This window comes from Lipophrys pholis (assembly GCF_963383615.2).
Source record: "Lipophrys pholis genome assembly, contig: SCAFFOLD_38, whole genome shotgun sequence".
Classification (NCBI taxonomy): domain Eukaryota; kingdom Metazoa; phylum Chordata; class Actinopteri; order Blenniiformes; family Blenniidae; genus Lipophrys; species Lipophrys pholis.
Window position 1 is genome coordinate 387,501 of NW_028292246.1, and position 22,834 is coordinate 410,334.

At 43.8% G+C, this 22,834-nt stretch overlaps 2 protein-coding genes across 4 annotated transcripts in view; both read right to left on the reverse strand.

Annotated features, from left to right (window-relative positions):
- The window catches only part of LOC308128052 (NLR family CARD domain-containing protein 3-like), a 268,285-nt gene extending 246,999 nt beyond the window's left edge, over positions 1 to 21,286 (reverse strand). Inside the window, exon 1 of the mRNA XM_080493727.1 lies at positions 21,259 to 21,286. The gene's annotated coding sequence lies outside the window, so the exon portion shown is untranslated. The remainder of the gene's footprint in view (positions 1 to 21,258) is intronic.
- The window catches only part of LOC308128051 (protein NLRC3-like), a 200,404-nt gene extending 179,053 nt beyond the window's left edge, over positions 1 to 21,351 (reverse strand). For all 3 annotated transcript variants that reach the window (XM_080493720.1, XM_080493722.1, XM_080493721.1), the window contains exons 1-12: positions 21,188 to 21,351; positions 20,441 to 20,514; positions 15,859 to 15,978; positions 13,863 to 13,964; positions 13,708 to 13,786; positions 13,188 to 13,395; positions 11,044 to 12,829; positions 10,790 to 10,963; positions 5,332 to 5,499; positions 4,885 to 5,067; positions 4,407 to 4,589; positions 391 to 573 (exon numbers count right to left, since the gene is read on the reverse strand). In XM_080493720.1, coding sequence (XP_080349846.1) covers positions 391 to 573; positions 4,407 to 4,589; positions 4,885 to 5,067; positions 5,332 to 5,499; positions 10,790 to 10,963; positions 11,044 to 12,829; positions 13,188 to 13,395; positions 13,708 to 13,786; positions 13,863 to 13,964; positions 15,859 to 15,978; positions 20,441 to 20,484 — 3,230 coding nt within the window. In that variant the 5' untranslated portion in view covers positions 20,485 to 20,514; positions 21,188 to 21,351. The remainder of the gene's footprint in view (positions 1 to 390; positions 574 to 4,406; positions 4,590 to 4,884; positions 5,068 to 5,331; positions 5,500 to 10,789; positions 10,964 to 11,043; positions 12,830 to 13,187; positions 13,396 to 13,707; positions 13,787 to 13,862; positions 13,965 to 15,858; positions 15,979 to 20,440; positions 20,515 to 21,187) is intronic.
- Between the last annotated feature and the right edge of the window lie 1,483 nt (positions 21,352 to 22,834).

The following is a 22,834-nucleotide window of genomic DNA, read 5'->3' on the forward strand; positions in this document are numbered from 1 at the left end:
TCCTATTACAGGATGGAATCACACCCCTACATGACACACACTGGGTCAGGGGGGCAACAATGGCAGAGTGAGGGAGAGTTTGGAGCTCCAGCTGGGAGATCAGTGACTCTTCATCCAGGAGAGATCAGCCTGCTTTGAAAGCTGAAGCTCAACATGGAGCGTGTCAGAGGTTGACGGAGAATTCTCCACTGCAGCACCTTGCTTCTTCTACCAAGCTTTGAAATGTGGAGCTCCACACGGCTCTGCCACAGTCACAGGACTAAAGCCCAGAGAAGAAGTCTCAGTTTCTCATGGAGATCCTCAGTGTGGATCATCTCATATCAGCCTGATGTCTGACCTTTAGTGTCAACACAACTTTCACTGCACACAAACTCAAACATGGAGTCTGACCTCAGAGTCTCCAGACTACAGAGTGGACTCTCCAGAAAACCACACAGCTGCTCAACTCCTGAATCCTGCAGCTGGTTCCCACTCAGGTCCAGATGTTTCAGATGTTTCAGGAGGGAGGGGTTGGACTTCAGAGCTGAGGCCACAGAAGAACAGCTGATCTCTGACAACCTGCAGAGCTCCAACCTGAATAAAGAGAGAAAGAAGTGAGATTAGAGGACAAAGTTTGATGTTGAAGTCATTGAGACTGAAGAAGGTTCAGACTGGAAGAGTTTAGAAATGTAAAGTCCAAACAGCTGAAGCCACCAGGAGGAGAAGAGTCTCATCAACATGCTGATCACTAACATGCTGCAGAGCTCAGTCCATCTCTGTCCTCCAACATCTGGATCACAACACACACACACACACACACACACACACACACACACACACACACACACACACACACACACACACACACACACACACACACACACACACACACACACACACACACACACACACACACACACACACACACACACACACACACACACACACACACACACAAACTCTTCTATACTGAACTCCAAACACTTCAACATTTGTTTCCAGAGTATTTTATAACTTTGGTGTAAATCTGAGTGGAGCTGTTGGTAAAATAAAGGGTTAAACATAGAAATATACAACATAGAACCTAGATCAATGTGTTAATCTGTCTGGTGACGTTTTCATGTGTTCTGTCATTTTCATTGGTTCCTGTTGGTGTCTGTTGTTGTGATTGGTCAGACTGAATAAAAGGGGGCGGGGTTAATGCTGTGCACCTGCAGACCACAGAGACATAGTCTGAGTATGAACAGTGAAACAATAGATCAGTTCTATTGTAGATGGACTTTATCACCCTGGAAGTCAGAGCAAGAGGCAGAAGAGCTGATTTGGACTTTTGATAAGTTTCACTGGAAGATTGTTGAATTAGGAGACGAAAGGACGTCTGAAGTCTCTGGTAGGACGAGGAGGACGCATGCTGAGGGACGACTGCACCTGAACGTCTCACCTGGACCTCATTTATTCTTCTTTTCTCCTTTTGACATCCTGAGGATTTATGTTTTCTCTTCAGGACCTCCACACTAACCTGTGTGTGTGTGTGTGTGTGTGTGTGTGTGTGTGTGTGTGTGTGTGTGTGTGTGTGTGTGTGTGTGTGTGTGTGTGTGTGTGTGTGTGTGTGTGTGTGTGTGTGTGTGTGTGGGCGAGAAACAATTGTAAGTAATGTGAATTGAAGTGATTGTTGTTGATTCTAGAAAAAAGGCTGTAGAGTTTATTAGAAAGGTAAAAGGTTGAAGGTATTGAGTGGAGGGTTTTTCATTATTCTAGATGTTTGTTGGATTGTTTAGTTTGGTAGAAAGTTTATTTTAAAGATCGCTGCAGACGCTTCGTCCAGGAGAGATCATCCTAACAGGGCGTGAACTTCAGTGTGGGATTGTCTTTTTTTATTTTCTTTAAGAAAAATATCGTAAATATACAACATAGAACTAATGTTGTCACGATACCAACATTTTGGTATCGATACTGATACAACCATGTAGTTCAATACTTTCGATAGTTTTCGATACTTTTCCAAATAAAAGGAAAACACAAAAAATGTCATTAGATCCAGCCTGACTCAAGTAGGACCAATGTCTTTAAATGGTTTGTCACTATGCAGTAATCTTTTTAACATTAAATGGCTAAAATAAAATATTTTTAAATATTATATTTTTTATATTATATTTATAATACTAATATTTATAATAGCTTACATTTTTTTTCCAGAGCTATTTTTTTCATGGTTATATAAATTATTACCTGTGGTTCTTTGAACCACAGGTAATAACTCCTAAAGGACAGGTGTTTGTCCTTCAGGAGTTTAGCAGGTTCGTAGTGTTTCCACTCTGGACCAGACATGTTCTCTAACACCGTTTGCTCAGTGGAGCTTCTGTGTTGATGGAGACACAAGTACTTCCATGTAGCACTCGGTGCACCCCTCTCTCTCTCTCTCTCTCTCTCTCTCTCTCTCTCTCTCTCTCTCTCTCTCTCTCTCTCTCTCTCTCTCTCTCTCTCTCTCTCTCTCTCTCTCTCTCTCTCTCTCTCTCTCTCTCTCTCTCTCTCTCTCTCTCTCTCTCTCTCTCTCTCTCTCTCCTCTCTCTCTCTCTCTCTCTGCAGAGTTTCCACGGGTGAGTCAGTTACGCATGCTCACTCTCACAAGGAAGCAAACGCCATGTCATTTACGCATGCGCATCCGGTATTCTTTTCAAAGTACAAGCTCGGTTGGGAGAAGATTGTTTTGAAAATACGTTGTTTTGACTTTTATTTTGAAGTTGTGAAGGTCGAGTATGAAGCGCTTATTCAGTTGCGGATCTCGGGTCGGAGCGGGGTTAAGCTCGCGCATCCCGTCTCGGAGAAACCGGAGTCCAAAAAAAAGAAAAGCAAAGAAAGCGGAGCGCTGTTCCGCACTTCGATTGTCCAAAACAACCAAAACAAGTGAGAAAGAGGAGCAGCCCGCCGACGCTTCCCCCACAGAGAGACTGACGACTCTCCTCGGTGCAAATTACAACAGTGACGCTCCGCAGCGACGGAAAAAAAAAGAAGAAAGAAAGATACCGGTACCAGCTGGGCCCAGTATAGTATCGTTTTAAAGGCGTCATTACCGCAATACCAATACAGTACCGGTGTACCGAACAACCCTACATAGAACCTAGGTCCCTGTGTTAATATGCCTGATAACGTTTCTATGTGTTCTGTCATTTTCATTGGTTGGTGTTGCAGCCAGTCATAGTCAGTTGTTAAATTAGGAGACGAAAGGACGTCTGAAGTCTCTGGTAGGACGAGGAGGACGCATGCTGAGGGAGTGTGTGTGTGTGTGTGTGTGTGTGTGTGTGTGTGTGTGTGTGTGTGTGTGTGTGTGTGTGTGTGTGTGTGTGTGTGTGTGTGTGTGTGTGTGTGTGTGTGTGTGTGTGTGTGTGTGTGTGTGGACCATTGACTGTAAGTAATGTAAATTGAAGTGATTGTTGTTGCCTTGTGGAGAAAAGGTGGAGGTTAGTAGAAAGGTCAAATGTTTAAGTTATTGAGTTTTTCATTATTTGAGGTGTTTGTTTGGTTGTTTAGTTTGGTATAAAGTTCTTTCTAAAAATAGTTGTTGAACTCCATAGTTCATTTAAAAAAGCCTTTAATTTGTAGTGTGTGTTTTACTGTAAATAAATATGTGTTTGCTCTGGAAACAAAAACATATTTGTCTGGGTCTGGTCCTTTAAGTAACTGTGTGAATATTTCTCATGGGTTTATAATAAGAAGGCTCATTTGAGTGTCGCCCCCTACTGGTAAACCTTGGTGGTCTCTACCTGCTAAGGAACCCGACCACCCCAGCCTTTATGTCAAAGCTCCTCTAATTCAATCCAGAGCAATAATACTTTAGAGAGCTGGGCTGCTCCAGGAGCTGCAATGAGCAGCTGATCATATTTAGAAGAGACTGATCAGACTGATCCTTGTTGTCCAGCTCTTCTTCTTAAGAAGGTTGGAGCCCCGAGGAAGTGGAAGAAGAAGGAGCTTCTTATTGTCACTGATGTGAACTTTGGTCTTTTGGAGCTGAATTGATGTGACAGCAAACAGAAGCAGTGTCCAGTGGGAGGACAAGTCAACAGCCAAGGTTACTGGACATCAAGCCAACAAGTCCAGAGTTTGAGAGTGAGGGAGAGTTTGGAGCTCCAGCTGGGAGATCAGTGACTCTTCATCCAGGAGAGATCAGCCTGCTTTGAAAGCTGAAGCTCAACATGGAGCGTGTCAGAGGTTGACGGAGAATTCTCCACTGCAGCACCTTGCTTCTTCTACCAAGCTTTGAAATGTGGAGCTCCACACGGCTCTGCCACAGTCACAGGACTAAAGCCCAGAGAAGAAGTCTCAGTTTCTCATGGAGATCCTCAGTGTGGATCATCTCATATCAGCCTGATGTCTGACCTTTAGTGTCAACACAACTTTCACTGCACACAAACTCAAACATGGAGTCTGACCTCAGAGTCTCCAGACTACAGAGTGGACTCTCCAGAAAACCACACAGCTGCTCAACTCCTGAATCCTGCAGCTCGTTGTAACCCAGGTCCAGATGTTTCAGATGTTTCAGGAGGGAGGGGTTGGACTTCAGAGCTGAGGCCACAGAAGAACAGCTGATCTCTGACAAACTGCAGTCCTCCAACCTGAATAAAGAGAGAAAGCAGCAGAATGAATGAGGAGAACCAATCAGATGTGTTGATGGAGAAATGAGCAGCTCCACATTACTGTGTCCTGATCAATGAGCTGTTCTGTTGTTGTGGATCTTCATCACACTCATCCTCCACATGTCAGCACAACATTGCCACTCCTCCTCATGTCCACACACATCAGTAACAAGCTGCTGAGCTCAGTCCATCTCTCACTGCAGGATCAGAGTCTCACATCACAGCTGCTCACAAACATTTCTCCTTCTACAACAGTAACAGACAGTCAACTGACCTCAGAGTCTCCAGACTACAGAGTGGACTCTCCAGAAAACCACACAGCTGCTCAACTCCTGAATCCTGCAGATGGTTCTCACTCAGGTCCAGATGTTTCAGATGTTTCAGGAGGGAGGGGTTGGACTTCAGAGCTGAGGCCACAGAAGAACAGCTGATCTCTGACAAACTGCAGCCCCTCAACCTGAATAAAGAGAGAAAGAAGTGAGATTAGAGGACAAAGTTTGATGTTGAAGTCATTGAGACTGAAGAAGGTTCAGACTGGAAGAGTTTAGAAATGTAAAGTCCAAACAGCTGAAGCCTCCAGGAGGAGAAGAGTCTCATCAACATGCTGATCACTAACATGCTGCAGAGCTCAGTCCATCTCTGTCCTCCAACATCTGGATCCTCCTAAACTCCTCTCAGTGGTTTGACTTCAACACATTCTAACTTCAGACAGTGAACTGACCTCAGAGTCTCCAGGTTACAGTTTGGACTCTCCAGTCCAGCACACAGAACCTTCACTGATGAATCCTTCAGCTGGTTCTCACTCAGGTCCAGATGTTTGAGATGGGAGGAGTCAGACTTCAGAGCCGAGGAGATCACTTCACAGTCGGAGAGTCGACATGAAGAAAGTCTGTAATGAGACACAGAGAGGACAGGACGTTGTTATGAGGACTTTGTTGGACCTCAGAGCTTCAGATCGTCTTCTCTGGGTTTGACTTTGGCTTCATGTGGACGTGAAGGAGAGGACATGGAGGTCCACATGTTTTGTTCATGTCTTCAGTTCCAGATGTTGAAGTGAAGCTGTGGAGTGGAGCTGGACGTCCTGCTACTTCTTTCTATTCATTACAGAGTGTTTGGTTGGAGAGACGGGGACAGTGGAGACAATCATTCTTCTGAGAGACACAATTCATTCATTCATTCATGGTTTAGTTTGTGAGAACTGTGGGAGCAGAGACATTGTCCTGGAGTTTGTTCAGTCTTCTTTGGTTCTAGTTTTGTACTTCACTTTGATTTGAGTCTTTTGGTCAGGAAATTGTCCAGTTTGGAAAGACAAAGGTTCCAGATGTGAGTCAGGAGTTTGGAGATAAACTCAATCACCCTCTTTACTGGTTTCATCTCCATTTAGTCTCAATCTGAAGATTTGGTTTTACTTTTGATAATAATTTCTATGATTTCTTCCTTACTAATGAAATGTCTCTGGGTCTTTCTCTTTACACTCTTTAATAGATTCCATGTGTCTTTAATAGGATTCTTCTTTTCTTAGATTTCACCACTTTTATTTTTGTAGATTTATGACAATTCTCACAGTAGTAGTTAAAGTATTTTTATATTTCACATATGTATTTGCCACTTCTTTTGTGTTTTATAGATTCTCTGTATCATGTATTTTTCCTTTTGACAGAATCTTTTAATCCTTCTTTGATCAATAGATGATCTTTGTTATTGTTTTCTTTGTTTAACATTTCTTCCTAATTCTGCATTTCTTACAGCTTTATTCACATTGTTGTCTAGATAATTCTGATTCCCAGTCACTTGTAATAAATATCTCTTTTCCACCAGCTCCTACTCAGCCTTACTCCACTTGACCCTACTGGCCTTGCCTCTACTCCACTCAGCCTCACTTGTTTTCCATTACAATAGAACGACCACGGAGTGGGCGGAGTCATCGGAGCTTTCCCCGTCATGCACAAGTAATCACCCCGATGTGATGCTTCACTGTCCGGTGTTTCGGTTTCACTGGTGCCCCTGTTAACTGGTGACTTCTGCCACAAGCTGTTAGTAGCTACTGATGTTAAAATAAGAACAACAAACCATACGATACTTTAAATTCTAATGGAAATGTGGTTAAACAGCGTTCACCAGGACAGCTGCAGACTTTGGTTGTTTTTTGTTTTTTATTGTGTTCTGGTTTAAAAAATGGCGGGTGAATGAGCAGCCTGCCGTCTTCTCGACTTCGCTCGCCTGGAACCTCAGTGTACTACGGTCTACCATGAAAGTACCTCGTAGCAGGGACCATCATGTAGTGGAAAAGTGTCAAAAGTGAGTAGAGTCAAGTGGAGTAAGGCTGAGGAGGTGGAGCAGCACCTTAACCTATTTAAGGTGCCCCTCTGGTGAGGACAGGTAACTTGTTCAGAACGTATTCAGGAGCAACACTGATCAGGTCCAATCAGCAGTTTTTCATTTGGACATGTCAAAGTATTTACTTGATATCCACAGTCCAATTGTTGATTCCTGTCCTCAATGACTCGCCGAATACTGAGTTCCTCTACCACAATAAATGTTTCCTCCTACTGCCACTCTCCCTGGCCCGGTTCACAAACTGTGTCTGCACACCTGGCATCGATTAGGTGGAGGTTTGAACCTCCACCTTGCCCTAGCTCCACCTAGTGGGCAAACATACATTCTAAACCCAAATGGCCAGTCAATAGGAGGGCACACACAAACAGAAACAAACAAACCCATATGAAACCTTAAATGGCTCCTACAGTAGGAACTAGAGGAAAAGTGCATTAAGTTTATTTTGGTAACTCCATTAAGTCCTCAGTCCAAACCCGTCTGTATTACCGTCTGTTGTCCTGATTGGTTTGTAAACAGTTGATGTTGTTGGGAACACTGGTTGTACATCAGGCAATTTGACTGTTGATGATGATGAGTAACAGTGATATGACCACTTTTTTCAGTAATGAGTAATCTAACGTGTTACTATTTCCAAACCAGTAATCAGATTGAAGTTACTTCTTATATTAAGTCCATGCCCGTTACTATTGCAGTGTTACTATTGCAGTGTTACTATTGTAGTGTTACTATTTTAGCATTACTATTGTAGTTTTACTATTGTAGTGTTACTATTGCAGCGATACTATTGTATCATTACTATTGTAGCATTACTTTTGTTGCATTGTTATTGTAGTGTTACTATTGTGGTGTTACTATTGTAGCATTACTATTGTAGCATTACTATTGTAGCATTACTATTGTAGCGTTACTATTGTAGCTTTACTATTGTAGCTTTACTATTGTGGCGTTACTATTGTGGCGTAACTATTGTAGCTTTACTATTGTAGCATTACTATTGTAGCGTTACTATTGTAGTGTTACTATTGCAGCGTTACTATTGTAGCATTACTATTGTAGCATTACTTTTGTTGCATTATTATTGTAGTGTTACTATTGTGGTGTTATTATTGTAGCATTACTATTGTAGCATTACTATTGTAGCGTTACTATTGTAGCGTTACTATTTTAGCGTTACTATTGTAGCTTTACTATTGTAGCTTTACTATTGTAGCTTTACTATTGTAGCGTTACTATTGTAGCATTACTATTGTAGCTTTACTATTGTAGCATTACTATTGTAGCTTTACTATTGTGGCATTACTATTGTGGCGTTACTATTGTGGCATTACTATTGTGGCATTACTATTGTGGCGTTACTATTGTAGCATTACTTTTGTTGCATTATTATTGTAGTGTTACTATTGTAGCCTAATTATTGTAGCGTTACTATTGTGGCGTTACTATTGTAGCCTAACTATTGTAGCATTACTATTGTAGCCTTACTATTGCATTATTACTATTGCTGCATTACTATTTTAGCGTTACTATTGTAGCTTTACTATTGTAGCGTTACTATTGTAGCGTTACTATTGTAGCGTTACTATTGTAGCGTTACTATTGTAACATTACTATTGTGGTGTTACTATTGTAGCATTTCTATTGTAGCATTACTATTTTAGCCTTACCATTGTAGCGTTTTTTATTGTAGCATTACTATTTTAGCATTACTATTGTAGCGATACTATTGTAGCGATACTATTGTAGCGTTACTATTGTACCATCACTATTGTAGCATTACTATTGTAGCGTTACTATTGTAGCGTCACTATTGTAGCATTACTATTGTAGCATTACTATTGTAGCATTACTATTGTGGCATTACTATTGTGGCATTACTATTGTAGCGTCACTATTGTAGCGTTACTATTGTAGCATTACTATTGTAGCGTTACTATTGCAGCGTTACTATTGTAACGTTACTATTGTAGCATTACTATTGTAGCGTTACTATTGTAGCATTACTATTGTAGCGTTACTATTGTAGCGTCACTATTGTAGCGTTACTATTGCAGCATTACTATTGTAGCGTTACTATTGTAGCATTACTATTGTAGCGTTACTATTGTAGCGTCACTATTGTAGCATTACTATTGTAGCATTACTATTGTAGCATTACTATTGTAGCGTCACTATTGTAGCGTTACTATTGTAGCATTACTATTGTAGCATTACTATTGTAGCGTTACTATTGTAGCGTCACTATTGTAGCGTTACTATTGTAGCGTTACTATTGTAGCATTACTATTGTAGCGTTACTATTGTAGCATTACTACTGCGTCCAGCAGGACGAGTTTCTTCTCTACAAAGACACTTTACTATTAAACAGAAGCGGCTGCTCGTTCTCTCCTCCAAACTAACAGACACACACAGAGCATGCAGTCCGACCTGACCCGCCCCCTTCTCCACTCTCAGCCAATCACAGACAAACTCACTCTCACTAATTCAGGTGACACAAAAGAATCGGAACCAAGAAATGTCAACACTAAACCATATCATTGCTACAAGAACTGCAGAGATGTTGAACTCTTTTTGTATTTTTTTCTTTTCGATCAATCAATCGATCAATGAAAGACTTTATTTGTCCCCTAGGGGGGTAATTAAAAGGTTGAATAGCGCAGAGAGTGCAAATATATACATATATAGATAAATAGATATAAATATATAAATAGATAAATAGTGCAACAACAGACTACAACTACATCACCACATAAATAACTAGCTGCAATATTAACAATCTGATAATAAAAGCGTGAGTCAGATATAAATACAACAAAGAATGAAGGTCAAAGGTTAAATATGTATCAGCAGGAGGCCAGGCAGTGATCAGAACTGAGTTTGTGGCAAAAAGGAGTAACTAGTAATCAGTACTTGGATTTATTTTTCAAACTAACTGTGTCAACACTGATTAGTATTGATCAAAGAGTCATGACTCATGAACAAAACATGGAATCTGATGTGCATCAGAAAACCTCGGGGCACCACCTGTTTAACAGGAAATGATGCCAATTTATATCAGTCTCATCAAGATGTACTGTACAAAACTATTCATTTAGAATTTGAATTCTTAGTAAAATTAATAACAATTAACACAATTAATCATAAAGGATGAAGAATGTCAGAGTTCCTGACATAGAAGAGGTCGACATTTCATTCACCTTTCTACACATTAATAAGACAGCAAGTAGTGACAGTAGGATTCCTAAGATTATATTCATTTAAAATGAGAAGAAGAAAACTACACAGGTTCTGTTTGAGGGTCAGAAAGTAAAGACAGTGGTTCATGAAGCTTCATCTGGCCATCACTAGAATAAACTATTCTATTCTATTTTGTCCCGTCGCTGTGCTTCACTCCACTGATTTGACTGGTTGCTCCATAAGAAGTACTGCTCACTGTGAGGCTCTTGCCTCTGCTCTCTCATCATCCTCTCTTTCCTTGGTGGATCCTCAGCCTCCTAAGTGATGATATTTTCATCCAGCCACAGGAGCACACCTGAAGTGAGTGTCCTGCTGCTGCTGTGCTTGTCTCATGTGTGGTGTTCTTGCTCGTAGTCGTGTCGGTGTCAGAGTCTGAGGCAGAACTCTGTGACATGGAGCATCACAAACACAGTGAGTGGAGGAATTAAAGCTGCTGCTCTCCACCTGAACTTACACTGGAAACTTTACTTTGTAGTTGTACTTCCTGATTAATAGAGGAGAAAATATCAAGAGGCTGCAGTGTTCTACTGAGATGTTTTACTGATGTTCTAGAGATGTGAGCAGGAGAACAGAGAGTGGTGGATATTAATGATCAATAATGTCAGAACCTGAGAGCTTCCAGTTTACAGTGAGGACTCTCCAGTCCAGGAGAGAGCCGCTTCACTCCTGGATCCTGCAGGTTGTTGTCACTCAGGTCCAGATGTGTCAGACTGGAGGACTGAGAGCTGAGGACTGAGGACAGAGCTCCACAGCTTCTCTCTGACAGACCACAGCTGCTCAACCTGAAGAAGAAGCAACAATGAAAACCAGTTCAATGTTTGTCATGGACTCAGTTCTACATATTTGTTCATGACCCACGTACACAGCTTTGTTGGAGGCTTTGACCACTGGCAGCAGCTTCAGAAGAGCCTCCTCTGAAGCAGAGTATTTCTTCAGGTCAAACTCCTTCAGATCTTCTTCTGATGACAGTAAGATGAAGACCAGAGCTGACCACTGAGCAGGAGACAGTCTATCAGTGGAGAGACGTCCTGATCTCAGGGACTGTTGGATCTCCTCCACCAGAGAACCATCGTTCAGTTCATTCAGACAGTGGAACAGATTGATGCTTCTCTCTGCAGACAGATTCTCACTCAGCTTCTTCTTGATGTACTGGACTGTTTCCTGATTGGTCTGTGAGCTACTTCCTGTCTGTGTCAGCAGACCTCGGAGGAGACTCTGGTTGGTCTCCAGTGAAAGACCCAGGAGGAAACGGAGGAACAAGTCCAGGTGTCCATTTGGACTCTTCAAGGCCTCGTCCACTGCTCTCTGATGGAGAGGGTGGAGATTGTTCTTCATCAGGACTGTTTGTTGTTGTTCATCCAGGAGGTTGATTCCAGAGTCGATGAAGGTCTGATGGACATGAAGAGCAGCCAGAAACTCCTGAAGGCTCAGATGGATGAAGCAGAAGACCTTGTCCTGGTACAGACCTTGCTCCTCTTTAAAGACCTGTGTGAACATTCCAGAGTACAGTGAGGCTGCTCTGAGATCCAGGCCACACTCTGTCAGGTCGGAGTCATAGAAGATCAGATTTCCTTTCTGCAGCTCATCAAAAGCCAGTTTTCCCAGAGACTCCACCATCTCCCTGCTCTCTGGACTCCAGTGTGGATCTGTGGCAGCTCCTCCATCATACTTGACCTTCTTGACTTTGGCCTGGACCACCAGGTGGTGGATGTACATCTGAGTCATGGTCTTGGGCAGCTCTCCTCCCTCTCTGCTCTTCAACACCTCCTCCAGAACTGTAGCAGTGATCCAGCAGAAGACTGGGATGTGGCACATGATGTGGAGGCTTCGTGAGGTCTTGATGTGGGAGATGATCCTGCTGGCCTGCTGCTCCTCTCTGAACCTCCTCCTGAAGTACTCCTCCTTCTGTGGGTCAGTGAACCCTCGGACCTCCGTCACCATGCCGACACAGTCAGGAGGGATGTGATTGGCTGCTGCAGGTCGTGTGGTGATCCAGAGGCGAGCAGAGGGAAGCAGGTTCCCCCTGATGAGGTTTGTCAGCAGCACATCCACTGAGGTGGACTCTGTAACATCAGTCAGGATCTCAGGGTGCTGGAAGTCCAGAGGGAGTCGACACTCATCCAGACCGTCAAAGATGAAGACCACCTGGAGGTCTTCAAAGCTGCAGAGTCCAGCTTCTTTGGTTGGAGTGAAGAAGTGATGAACAAGTCCCACCAAGCTGAACTTCTTCTCCTTCAGCACATTCAGCTCTCTGAAGGTGAATGGAAATGTGAAGTGGACGTCCTGGTTGCTTTGGTCTTCAGCCCAGTCCAGAGTGAACTTCTGTGTCAGGACTGTTTTCCCAATGCCAGCCACTCCCTTTGTCAGCACTGTTCTGATTGGTGGAGATCTTCCAGGTGAGGCTTTAAAGAGGTCTCCTGGTCTGATGCTGCTTTCTGCTCTGGCTGCTCTCCTGGATGCTGTTTCAATCTGTCTGACCTCATGTTCCTCATTGACCTCTGCAGTCCCTCCCTCTGTGATGTGGAGCTCTGTGTAGATCTGCTTCAGGAGGGTGGACTCTCCTGCTTTAGAGAGCCCCTCAAACACAACCTGGAACCTCTTCTTCAGGGCACATTTCACCTTCTGTTGGCAGACTCCAGCAGAAGCTCCTGAAAAGAAGAAAGCAGGAATGAGTTGAGTGTGTTTGACATTGAATGTGAAGATGACAGTGTGTTAGTGGAGATGTTTCTCCTCCATCAGCTCCATCCAGCTCCTCAGTGGAGACCAAACAGCCTCTGATCTGATGCAGATGTTTGCATCACATGAGCAGCAGAGTTCAGGAACTCTCTTTGTGTCTCCTCTTCTCTGCTGCTTGTTTTGGACTTTCTGCCTGTTTCACACTTTCTGTGTCTGACCTGGAAATGACCTGTGTTCTCTGGATGGACTCTGTTTCTGACTGCTTTCTGCTCCAGCTGAGAACATTTCAGCTTCATCTCCATCCTGGGAAATGAGATCAAATCCTCTTACTGCTCCACAGACGCCCAGCCAGCTCCTCCTGCTTCATCCTCCTCAGGAAGTCCAGGGTGATCCTCAGAAATGACTCTCTGCTGCTCCTCTGCTCTTCATCCTCATCCTCCCTCTCACTCTCTGAGCATGCTGGGTAATCATGACTCAGGAGCTTCTTCATCTGCTTCAGCTCCTTCTTCATGAAAGTCACCATGTTGTCCTCCAGCAGCTGGAACAGAGAAACATCTGGAGTTGACTTTGAGCTGAAACTGAAGCCAGATTGAGATGTGAGTGTAAATCCAGTGCAGAGAGCAGGATGGACAACATGTGAAGCCAAATCACACTTCATGTGGGATCTCCAGCAGAAGCAGCTTCAAGCATCAGTGAAGACTGGAAGCTGGATGAAGGTTGGACTGTTTCACTTTGGACCTGAATGGATCTAACAAGCTGAGTGTCTGTTTCATGTTTCAGCTGGAAGTCACAGCAGCTTCTTCTGTCTCATGATGTGACAGTAAAGTGTTGAATGGAGACGTGTTCTCACCATAAATGTGGAGTCCAGATGTCTTTGATGCTGAGGGGCGGAGCCACCAGGGAGAAGCTGGGAGCTCTGCTGGCTCACGCTGCAGAAACATGTTGACTTTGTTAAAGCTGCTGTGTGGTGTGATGAGGAATCCTGAGACAAACACTGATTCTCACCCCTCATCACCACTTCCTGCTCCACATTTAAAGAGTAATGGTGCCTCCATAGACCAGTCACTCTTCATGGACACACAGCTGGATGGAAACCCAGAGTCAGAGCTAAAAACAAACACAACATCAGGAACAGACTGACTGGAACAATGGAAGATACATGGAAGAACTGAGACTTTGATTCTCTCAGTCAGACTTTGTGAAAATACTGTGAGGATATTTAACACTTGCAACACCATGGAGAAGTCATTTGACTTTTCTTCCTCTCGATACCAAAGAACAGTCAATTGACTCCCAGACTTTCAGCTAACACCTCACCCTCAGCTGTTTGTTATGTAAACAAGGCTAATACTGGTGCACCACAGGAGGGGGAGCCAGGTATTGAAATGCACATGTATACATGTATATTTATTGAAATCAGGAGAACCACATTGAGATTACTCACCTCTTTTAGTACATAAAAAAGTTTGCTGTGTCTTATATTAATTCTAAATACAAAAATATTCTTAAAACAAATAAATAGCACAAAAGACAAATAGATGGAAACAATAAAAAGTACAGTCGCAGAGAAAGACAAAACTATAAAAGCCACCAAATACTTAAATATAAGTTAGCTAAAACAAGAACAAGGTTAGGTTTGTGTTTACATGTGCTGTAAAACGGCCCTAAACTCGCCCAGCATGACAAACTGTGAGTTTTTAATTTTTTTCTGTACAGCATTCCATAAACATGGAGCAGAATACATAAAGGCTTTTTTGCCCAGTTTATAATGGATGGTCGGAACTGTGTGTAAAAACAAGTCTTTAGACCTCAGACTGTAGTTCTTCCTGGGACACATTATAGGTTATCACACACGCAAATATTCTACAATTTATTGCTGAGATTTATTGAGTGTGCTAAAAGAAGCTCTGAGCTTTGCCCGTCCCCAAACACTCCAAAACATCCAAGGTGTGAATAAAAATTTGTAAATAGAGTCATTTGACTTAGAGCTGGGACTTGGAGGAAGTCTGAAAAATCATGGTATTGCTAGTGTTAATAGTTATTAACTGTAGTTCTACATTCAAACTTACTCTACCAGAAAATCTTCAAAATGTACTTCCCATAAAACATCTCCCTTCTGCAGAGAGAATAAACCAAAACACCAAAACAAGACCATCAACACTCATTTGGACTCATTTCCAACCTGCAGTTTCCCAAATCGATCCACCAAAGTTGATGTTTACAAACAAAACATCAAACTGTGTTGATGTTTCCTAACTGACATCATCTTGGGAAATCTGCCACAAGGGTTTCTGGGATATCAAAGATGGCGTCGCAGAAGCTGAAGCAAAATGATCAACATTGGACCGATTCAGCCCAAAATAAAAGCCTGGACTTTCTCAGAGAAAGAGGATTAGAACCTCCAGAATATTCTTAAATGTTGTGAAACTGATCATTAATCAGCAAGAGGTCAACACACTGGTATGTTCCTTTAAATTTAGATGCTGGAATTATGTGTTTGTGTGAGTGTCATGACGAATTCCATTCAGAAAGGTATTAATGTATCAGAGATCAACATCAACAACTGAAACTGGATCCTACATTTTTCATGTTTCCCAAATGGATTCTGGCCGAATAACTTTAAAGTTAAAAATCATTCAGTTCAAATCTTTTACATCCCCCCCATCCCCCTCTCCTCTGGTGTTCCCCAGGGCTCTGTACTTGGTCCCACCTTCTTCATTGTCCATCTCCTCCACTTGTCCATATTTCTCATAAATACATCATGAAGTTTCTTTGCTATGCAGACGACACTCAGCTCTACGTCTCCACCAAACCACCTTCACCCTGCAGCATCTCCACACTGCTCCACACCCTGGTCACCTCCATCTCCCTCTCAAATCCTCCAGAAACTCCATCTGGACTAAAACTCAGTTCTCTAAAATACTGGAAGTGAATCGTAGAGTGAGCACAACTTCTCTCACTCTGGTTTTGAGGAAATAAAATTAAAGAAAGAGTTTCTTACTTTGTGTCTGAAGGTCCAGGTTCAGTACTGAAGTGTGGTGGACGATGTTTGGACCAGTCACTCTTCATAGACAAGCTGCTGGATACTGAAGACTCTGCTGTGTGTCTGAGCTTCTCACCTCTACACACACACACACACACACACACACACACACACACACACACACACACACACACACACACACACACACACACACACACACACTTTGTCACCTGACACTGCCCCCAAACGTCACAAAACACCGTCCCCTTACTCTCTTCTGATGTGAGGAGGACAACCAGCCAAAACAACCCAGGAGGTGATTCTAGAATAAAGAAGTAGAATCTTCCTGAAAGGCCCAGTCAGTCACCAGATCTCAATCTCAATCCAATAGAACCTGAATTTCACCTCTTACAGATTAAACTAGGATTAGAAAGGCCCACAAAGCAACATCAAGTGAGCGGCTCTGCGGTGAAGCCTGGAAGAGCATTAAAATAGAGGAAACCCAGCGAGCGCCTGCTGACGTCATGAGTTCACAACTTCAGCCAGTCATTGCCTGCAAAGGCTTTTCAACAAGTGTGAGAGATGAAGGATTGATTCTCTCTTATTTCATTGGTTCAGTGACTTTTGAGCCTCTGACATGAAGGGATTGTGTTTGTTGGGATTAATGGTTGGTTATTGGCATTAAATTACTGTAAGTAATAGATTACTGAAAGTAATAAATCACTGTAAGTAATTAATGAAAAATTTAAGTTATTAATGGAAGTAAACGGTCATTTACTCATTACCAACTCCTAAAGTAATTGAGTAATTACTTAAAAAGGAAAAAAATGAATAAATTATCAAAAATAATTTATTAATAAAAAAAATATTAATTTGCATAAATTTGTTATTTATGTATTAATAATAAATTGGGGCACCACCAGATAAACTGGAAATAGCTAATACCAAAATATCAGTCTCATTTGTAAAACGTGTAATTAAGTTGGTTAATATTTCTGCATAAAATATAACAGCCGAGAGTTTCGGTAAGAAAGGTTTACCCAAGCTTGGATTTCGGACCCCTGTGGTGTTTGGGTCGGATTCGACCATCCTCATTGGTTATCAACCTGGGGGGGGTCGTAAAACTGGCTCGCTCCCCTGCTGTTTTATGGCCTGTTCATTGTCCCTGGTGTTTCTCCTCAGTCAGAGAAACTTCTGGAGGAGTTCACTGGAATCTCCAGCCCAACATCCCCCCTTTGTTCCGAAGAGTGGGATGCTAATCGCAGTCTTTGGAGCAAACCTGGGCCATATAGTCCATATGATCGTGGAGTCCATGTGAACGTCCAAATGTCCTGGAAAACATCATGTCCACAACAGTTCATATAGTTCATGTGAGAGGCTAATGTCTGGGCAGACAGAGAGACCAGTCTGGGCAGACTTTTAGCTTCTTTTCTAACTACCTACAACCACAGTACTCATTTCGTACAGTTTGCCAAACATGCATGATAATGAAGTACCAGAGTTGAAGAAAGGAAAGGGAAATGGGGACAGGTGGTTAGAAAATAGTTAGTAGGCTCCTCCCACACCTCCCGGAGGATAGGGATTAGCTTGCGACATGTTTGTGGACCAGTTTATAAAAGCGGAGGTACCGGATGCAGGGAATCGAGTCTGATCTGTAAAATTAGGATGTGGGTGCACTTGGCGTGTGCAACGACATCAGCGATGGTTCACCAGTGAGCAAGCGTCCAAGAGCCACCAGCCGTCTGGGGGGTCTTGGTGCACCTGCTCCGGCTAGGAGTGAGAGCGTGAAGTGTGGTGTGTGGAGGTGTACGTGTGTGTTCCCTTCCAAAACCCAACATTCACTACAGAGACTTCAACTGTACACATTATTTCAATAATGGCTAAGATCTGAAGAAATCACAACTCTTGGCTCTGTGGGTTCACAGAGGTTAAAATAGCACTGCAGAGACAACGTCAGATGTATCTGTGAAGGTTTATAACCGTGGGGGTGTTCGTCTTGAGAAATTGCTCAACCCGGGTTAGTGGAGCTAAGTAAGGTCGTTCTACCTGTACTGAAGCTGCTAGCGGAGGAGCTCATCTCCCTACAATCTCCTGCGAGATCTCTGACTACACACAGGGGTTATTTCTCCTAAACAATACTCGACATAGTCCAAGGCATGCTAAGTGGTGTTAATAGAGCTGGATAAGAGTTTACAGTGACTATATTTCCCTGAATGGTTCAACTCAAGCTTTGTAACTGCTCAGGTCGTCTAAGGAGGCGGAGTTAGATTTCTGATGGTGGCAGGGTTAGTACATGCACCTGATGGGATCTGAGCATGCTGTCACTAAACCCTACTGATAAAAATCTCCTCTGCTCCTGGGATGGAGGTTCTCCCCCCTCGCTACGGGAGGAGTTAACCTTACTCCGGGGGAGTAAATGGATTGAGTGGCTCTGCTATGCAGGCCGTGACAACACTGCCCTCTTCTGGTTGGTCCAGAAGGTGCAGTGAAGGGTCATTTCTCTACCAGTCATTCTTTTGATGGGAGTGAAACCTGTGGGGTGGTGCACAGTGGACCGAATGGTCACCAGCACCCGTTGGAGGTTCACCTCTCCATCTGTACCACTGCTGTTGCCATACCTGAGTATGTGGGTGGTGCTGTGGTTGACTTGGTCAACCTGAGAAGATGACTGGGAGTTGTTTGGTGAATGGAGGTTGGTCTCCATTACCAAATGTCATACAGAGCAGCCATGACACTGGGTGTGACATGTGTGCTTCTGTCTGAGTCGACGGAAGGTGGGAGGCTCCAGTGGCTGAACGCTGGGTTCAGAAGGAGGACAGCAGCCGTGGTGGCTGTGTCAGGGTGGAGCTGGAAGTCGTCGACATAAATGTTAAGCGGGCCCTGACAGACATTTTCATCATGATCATGATGACTCGGTGGAACGGTCTGAGTCGTGGCGAAGGCTTTCTCACAGTGGGAGATCTGTATCTCCACGCTGTTAAGCGGTCTGCTAGCGTAAGCCACAACTTTGTCTGTGTCATGTGACTGCGCTTGGGCAGCACTGAGACTATGAGTGGGAAAGTCTGTCTGGAGGAGGAACTCTGTGTCCTGGTCTAGGTGAGCCAGACAGGATGCTGAGCAGAGTTTCTCTTTTGTGAGACAGAAAGATGTTTCTGCAGGAGTTTCTCACTCCAAGGGCTTGTCTTCATTAAGGAGTTCTCTGGGGGGTCTAGCACTCACTGCACAGTCCCTTGTGGACTGTGAGAAGTGGCTGCAGACCACATGGAGGCTCCTAAGTCCTGACACATTAGTCGGGGCTCTGAGGTTTTGAGTGGCGTGAACTCTCCCTGCTCAGGGTTCAGTCCCATCAGCGCCACCTATGAGCCCGATGTGTTCAACTCTGGTGCGGCACCCCTGAACTCTGCTGAGAGCAAGTTTGGTTCCAGCTACCAGGAGTTGATAAAGGACGTGTCGTGTTTCAGCTAAATGTTCCTCAAAGGTGCAGTGACGCATGAGGAAGTCGTCCACATAGATGAGATTGCTGTGAGCGGCAGTGCTGCTCATCGTTGTGTGGAGAAGGATGGTAGACACCGATGGTGGGTCTAAGTAGCCAAACTGGCACCGGTTCCAGGCGGATTGGCGGTTGCCAGAGGGAGAAGCTCGCTGGTACTGGTTAGCGGGGTCCAGCTTCGTGGTCCTGAAATGCTTTACCACGTATGCAGCTAGAAAAGATCTGTGCTGGTGTACAAAAGATGACAGTGCCTTTGGGTCAGTGGGGATGCGCACCGGGTGGAGGTCTGTGACCCCCCCCTTTCATGCGAGTCCTGCGCGAAGATCGTTTGATAATCGCGGAAGACCTCAATGAGTGTATTTCCTCGTTTCTGCGGTGTTAAAGCGTTAGCTTTAGCAGAATGTGGGTCGGTCTTGGACTCGAAACCTGAAAAAGGTTCTTCTGGTCCAGACGTGGTCTGTCCGCTTGAAGTGTCTGTATTCTCTGGTTGAGTCACCGCAGCGTACACAACCATGTCACCTTTGGTGCTCGGTTTTGTACCACTGAGAACCTGTTCGAGGTTAACATGGCGAGCGCTGGTGAGGGTTTTGGTTGTGAAAATGAGTAGAACGGTGTCATGCATGTCGTCACTGGTGAGGGACGACGACAAGTTATCACTGACAGGCACCATCAGTTCAAGTTTTTGAAATGAACTGTCAGTTAACATCTCTAGTGATTGAAATGCAGTCACTTTAATCTGACCGTGTGTCCGATTTTGGACCCGCGGGTTGGCTGAACGATTGTTCAGCTCAAGAAGAGATGTGTCACATATGATCTTCTACTCTTTGTCCTTTCCATTGCTTGTCCTTGTGTCTTTCATGATCACATTGGGACTGATCATGGGGACGGTGGAATGTCTCTGCACCTCATGTCCTTTACTGCAGCTCTTTTTCTGCTGCCTGTTGAAATCACTTCAGCTCACTTTGGATGACTTGAAATCACTGAGCCTTGAGACGTGTCAATACAGCAGAGCCACTTTTACTACATTTCATCTTTCTATGGAGTTTACATTTAGTGTCCATTCTTCTGTTTGCTGTTTGACTGAATGCAGGAGGGGGGGACGTCTCTTACCTGTCCACACACTCTGGTGGGTCTTCTTCATCCACGTCCCACATGTTGAGTCAGATAGAGAGAAACACACCAACCTGCTCAACACACACACACACACACACACACACACACACACACACACACACACACACACACACAGAGGAAATCATGTGGGTGGTGCAGCAGGAAACAGAAACACACATCCTGGTAGTTCCAGTTAGAGACGGTATCATTCAGTAGACTGAGATCAGAGAGCGACAGCCGAGACAAAACAAGAGAAAGAAGAAAAACAAGAAGGATAAATAATGAACAAACAGAGGAAATAAGATGAGAGAAGAAAATATAGAAACATGGAAAATACAACAATCAATAGGATTAATGTCAGTTGGAGGTTTCAGGGAAAAATGAAGCGTCTGGATGATAAATAATGAGATGATTGAGTCGTGTGTGTGTGTGTGTGTGTGTGTGTGTGTGTGTGTGTGTATCAAGAGTTGGTTTGAATGTTTTGGAGACTAACACAAACATGAGCCAATCAGAGTGAAGGAGGGCTGAAGCCCCGCCCACTGCTGAATGTTTTCAGAGTTTCTCCATGGAGAAGAAAAGAAGTGAAGAAAGGAGTTAAATGGAGGATGAAGTGTTTGTCCAACAGGTGAAGAAGAAGAAAGCAGCTGTCAGAGGTTTGTGATGGTGTGAATGAAAGAGAAAAAGAGAAGTTAGAAAGTCTTTTGCTCCGTTGTGGAAGCTTCTAAAGAGCTGACAGATTCTCACCTGAACTCTCTTCACTTCTTCTTCCAGACACTTTTCCACCTGTGAGGAAACTTGTGGAGAGAAGAAGCTGCTCTTCGTCCGTCTCAGTCTGTCTCAGTCCCTCTTAGTCCAGCTCTGATGTCTGACAACCTCAGCGCTCTCTGTCCTGCTCTCTCTCACACACCCAGATGAGGAAGCAGCTGGAAGTGGGGCCCAGTGGGGGAGTTGTTTTCACATAAATCACGTGTTTCCTCCGTTCTACTCAGGAAGAGCAGGAATGTTTCAGAGGGGAAGTGATGAAATATGAGCTCCTCTAGGCACAGAAATCACCATTATAAGAACACAAGAATGTGTCTCATTCAAACACAATCATCAATATAAACGGTACAAACCACAAACTGTTTAAATTACTTGAAATATGTGGTTTGATGAAAACAAGACAATATTGTAAAACTATTGTAAAAACATTTGAATCTGACGAGGCTGTCACAAATACACACCAGTCATGAGAACATAGCCTCTGTGATTTAGAGTCCAAGACGCCTGCAGATAACAGAATGTTGATTCTGAGAGTCTTAGGGTCTGAGAGTCTGAGAGTCCAGAGTCCAGAGTCTGAGAGTCTGAGAGTCCAGAGTCTGAGAATCCAGAGTCCAGAGTCTGAGAGTCTGAGAGTCCAGAGTACAGAGTCCAGAGTCCAGAGTCCAGGGTCCAGAGTCCAGAGTCCAGAGTCTGAGAGTCTGAGAGTCCAGAGTCTCAGAGTCTCAGAGTCCAATAGTCTGAGAGTCTGAGAGTCTGAGAATCCAGAGTCTGAGTCTAAGGCCAGAGTCTGAGAGTCCGAGAGTCTGAGAATCCAGAGTCTCAGAATTCTCAGAGTGTGAGAGTCTGAGCGTCTGAGAGTCTGAGAGTCTGAGAGTCTGAGAGTCTGAGAGTCCAGAGTCCAGAGTCCAGAGTCCAGAGTCTGAGAGTCTGAGATTCCAGCGTCTGAGAGTCTTGAGGGAATTCATCCATGGTGATTTCAAACTAACACAGAACGTTACATTTGAGCTGATTGGACCTTCCTGGTGGATTAACCAGAGTCCTGGACCAGGAATCAGGATCTTCTCTTATGGACGCTCTTCAGCGTAACTCTGAGTTTCTGTACTGCCACGCTGGTTCACTTCTTACCTGCTAAATCACTGTGGGAACTTTCTGAACCTCGATCCTGCTCCGGAGCAGGTTATGTTCTGGATCAGAGATCAAGGAGCATTAAAGCTCCGCCTCCTGACCAATCAGATCTCTTGGATAATGACCAGCCCATTCTAGAAGATTGAGAGGTTCACAGATTGAGAGAGAAGAGAAAGACTTTTTAGAGATAGAGGCAATCTTTTTGACAGGATTTAGAGTTCTTTTGTTCTTTGACTTTCTGTTTTGGCTAAATCAATGAGTTGTTGGTTCCACAGCGGTGTCTGGCATCCATTGACTCCACCTTACCCCACCTGAAACCTAACCCAGTCTGTGACTGATTGAGTGGGTGGGGAGGTAAGGAGGCAATCTGGAGAACCTCATAGAATCACAGAGGAACTCTCATTGCATTGAAGTGAGCACTACTTGAAAAACAGAAGGATCATTTAGATCCATTGATTACTTTGTTATTGTTTGGGTTGAACTCCCTCAGAGCGACTGGCTGGA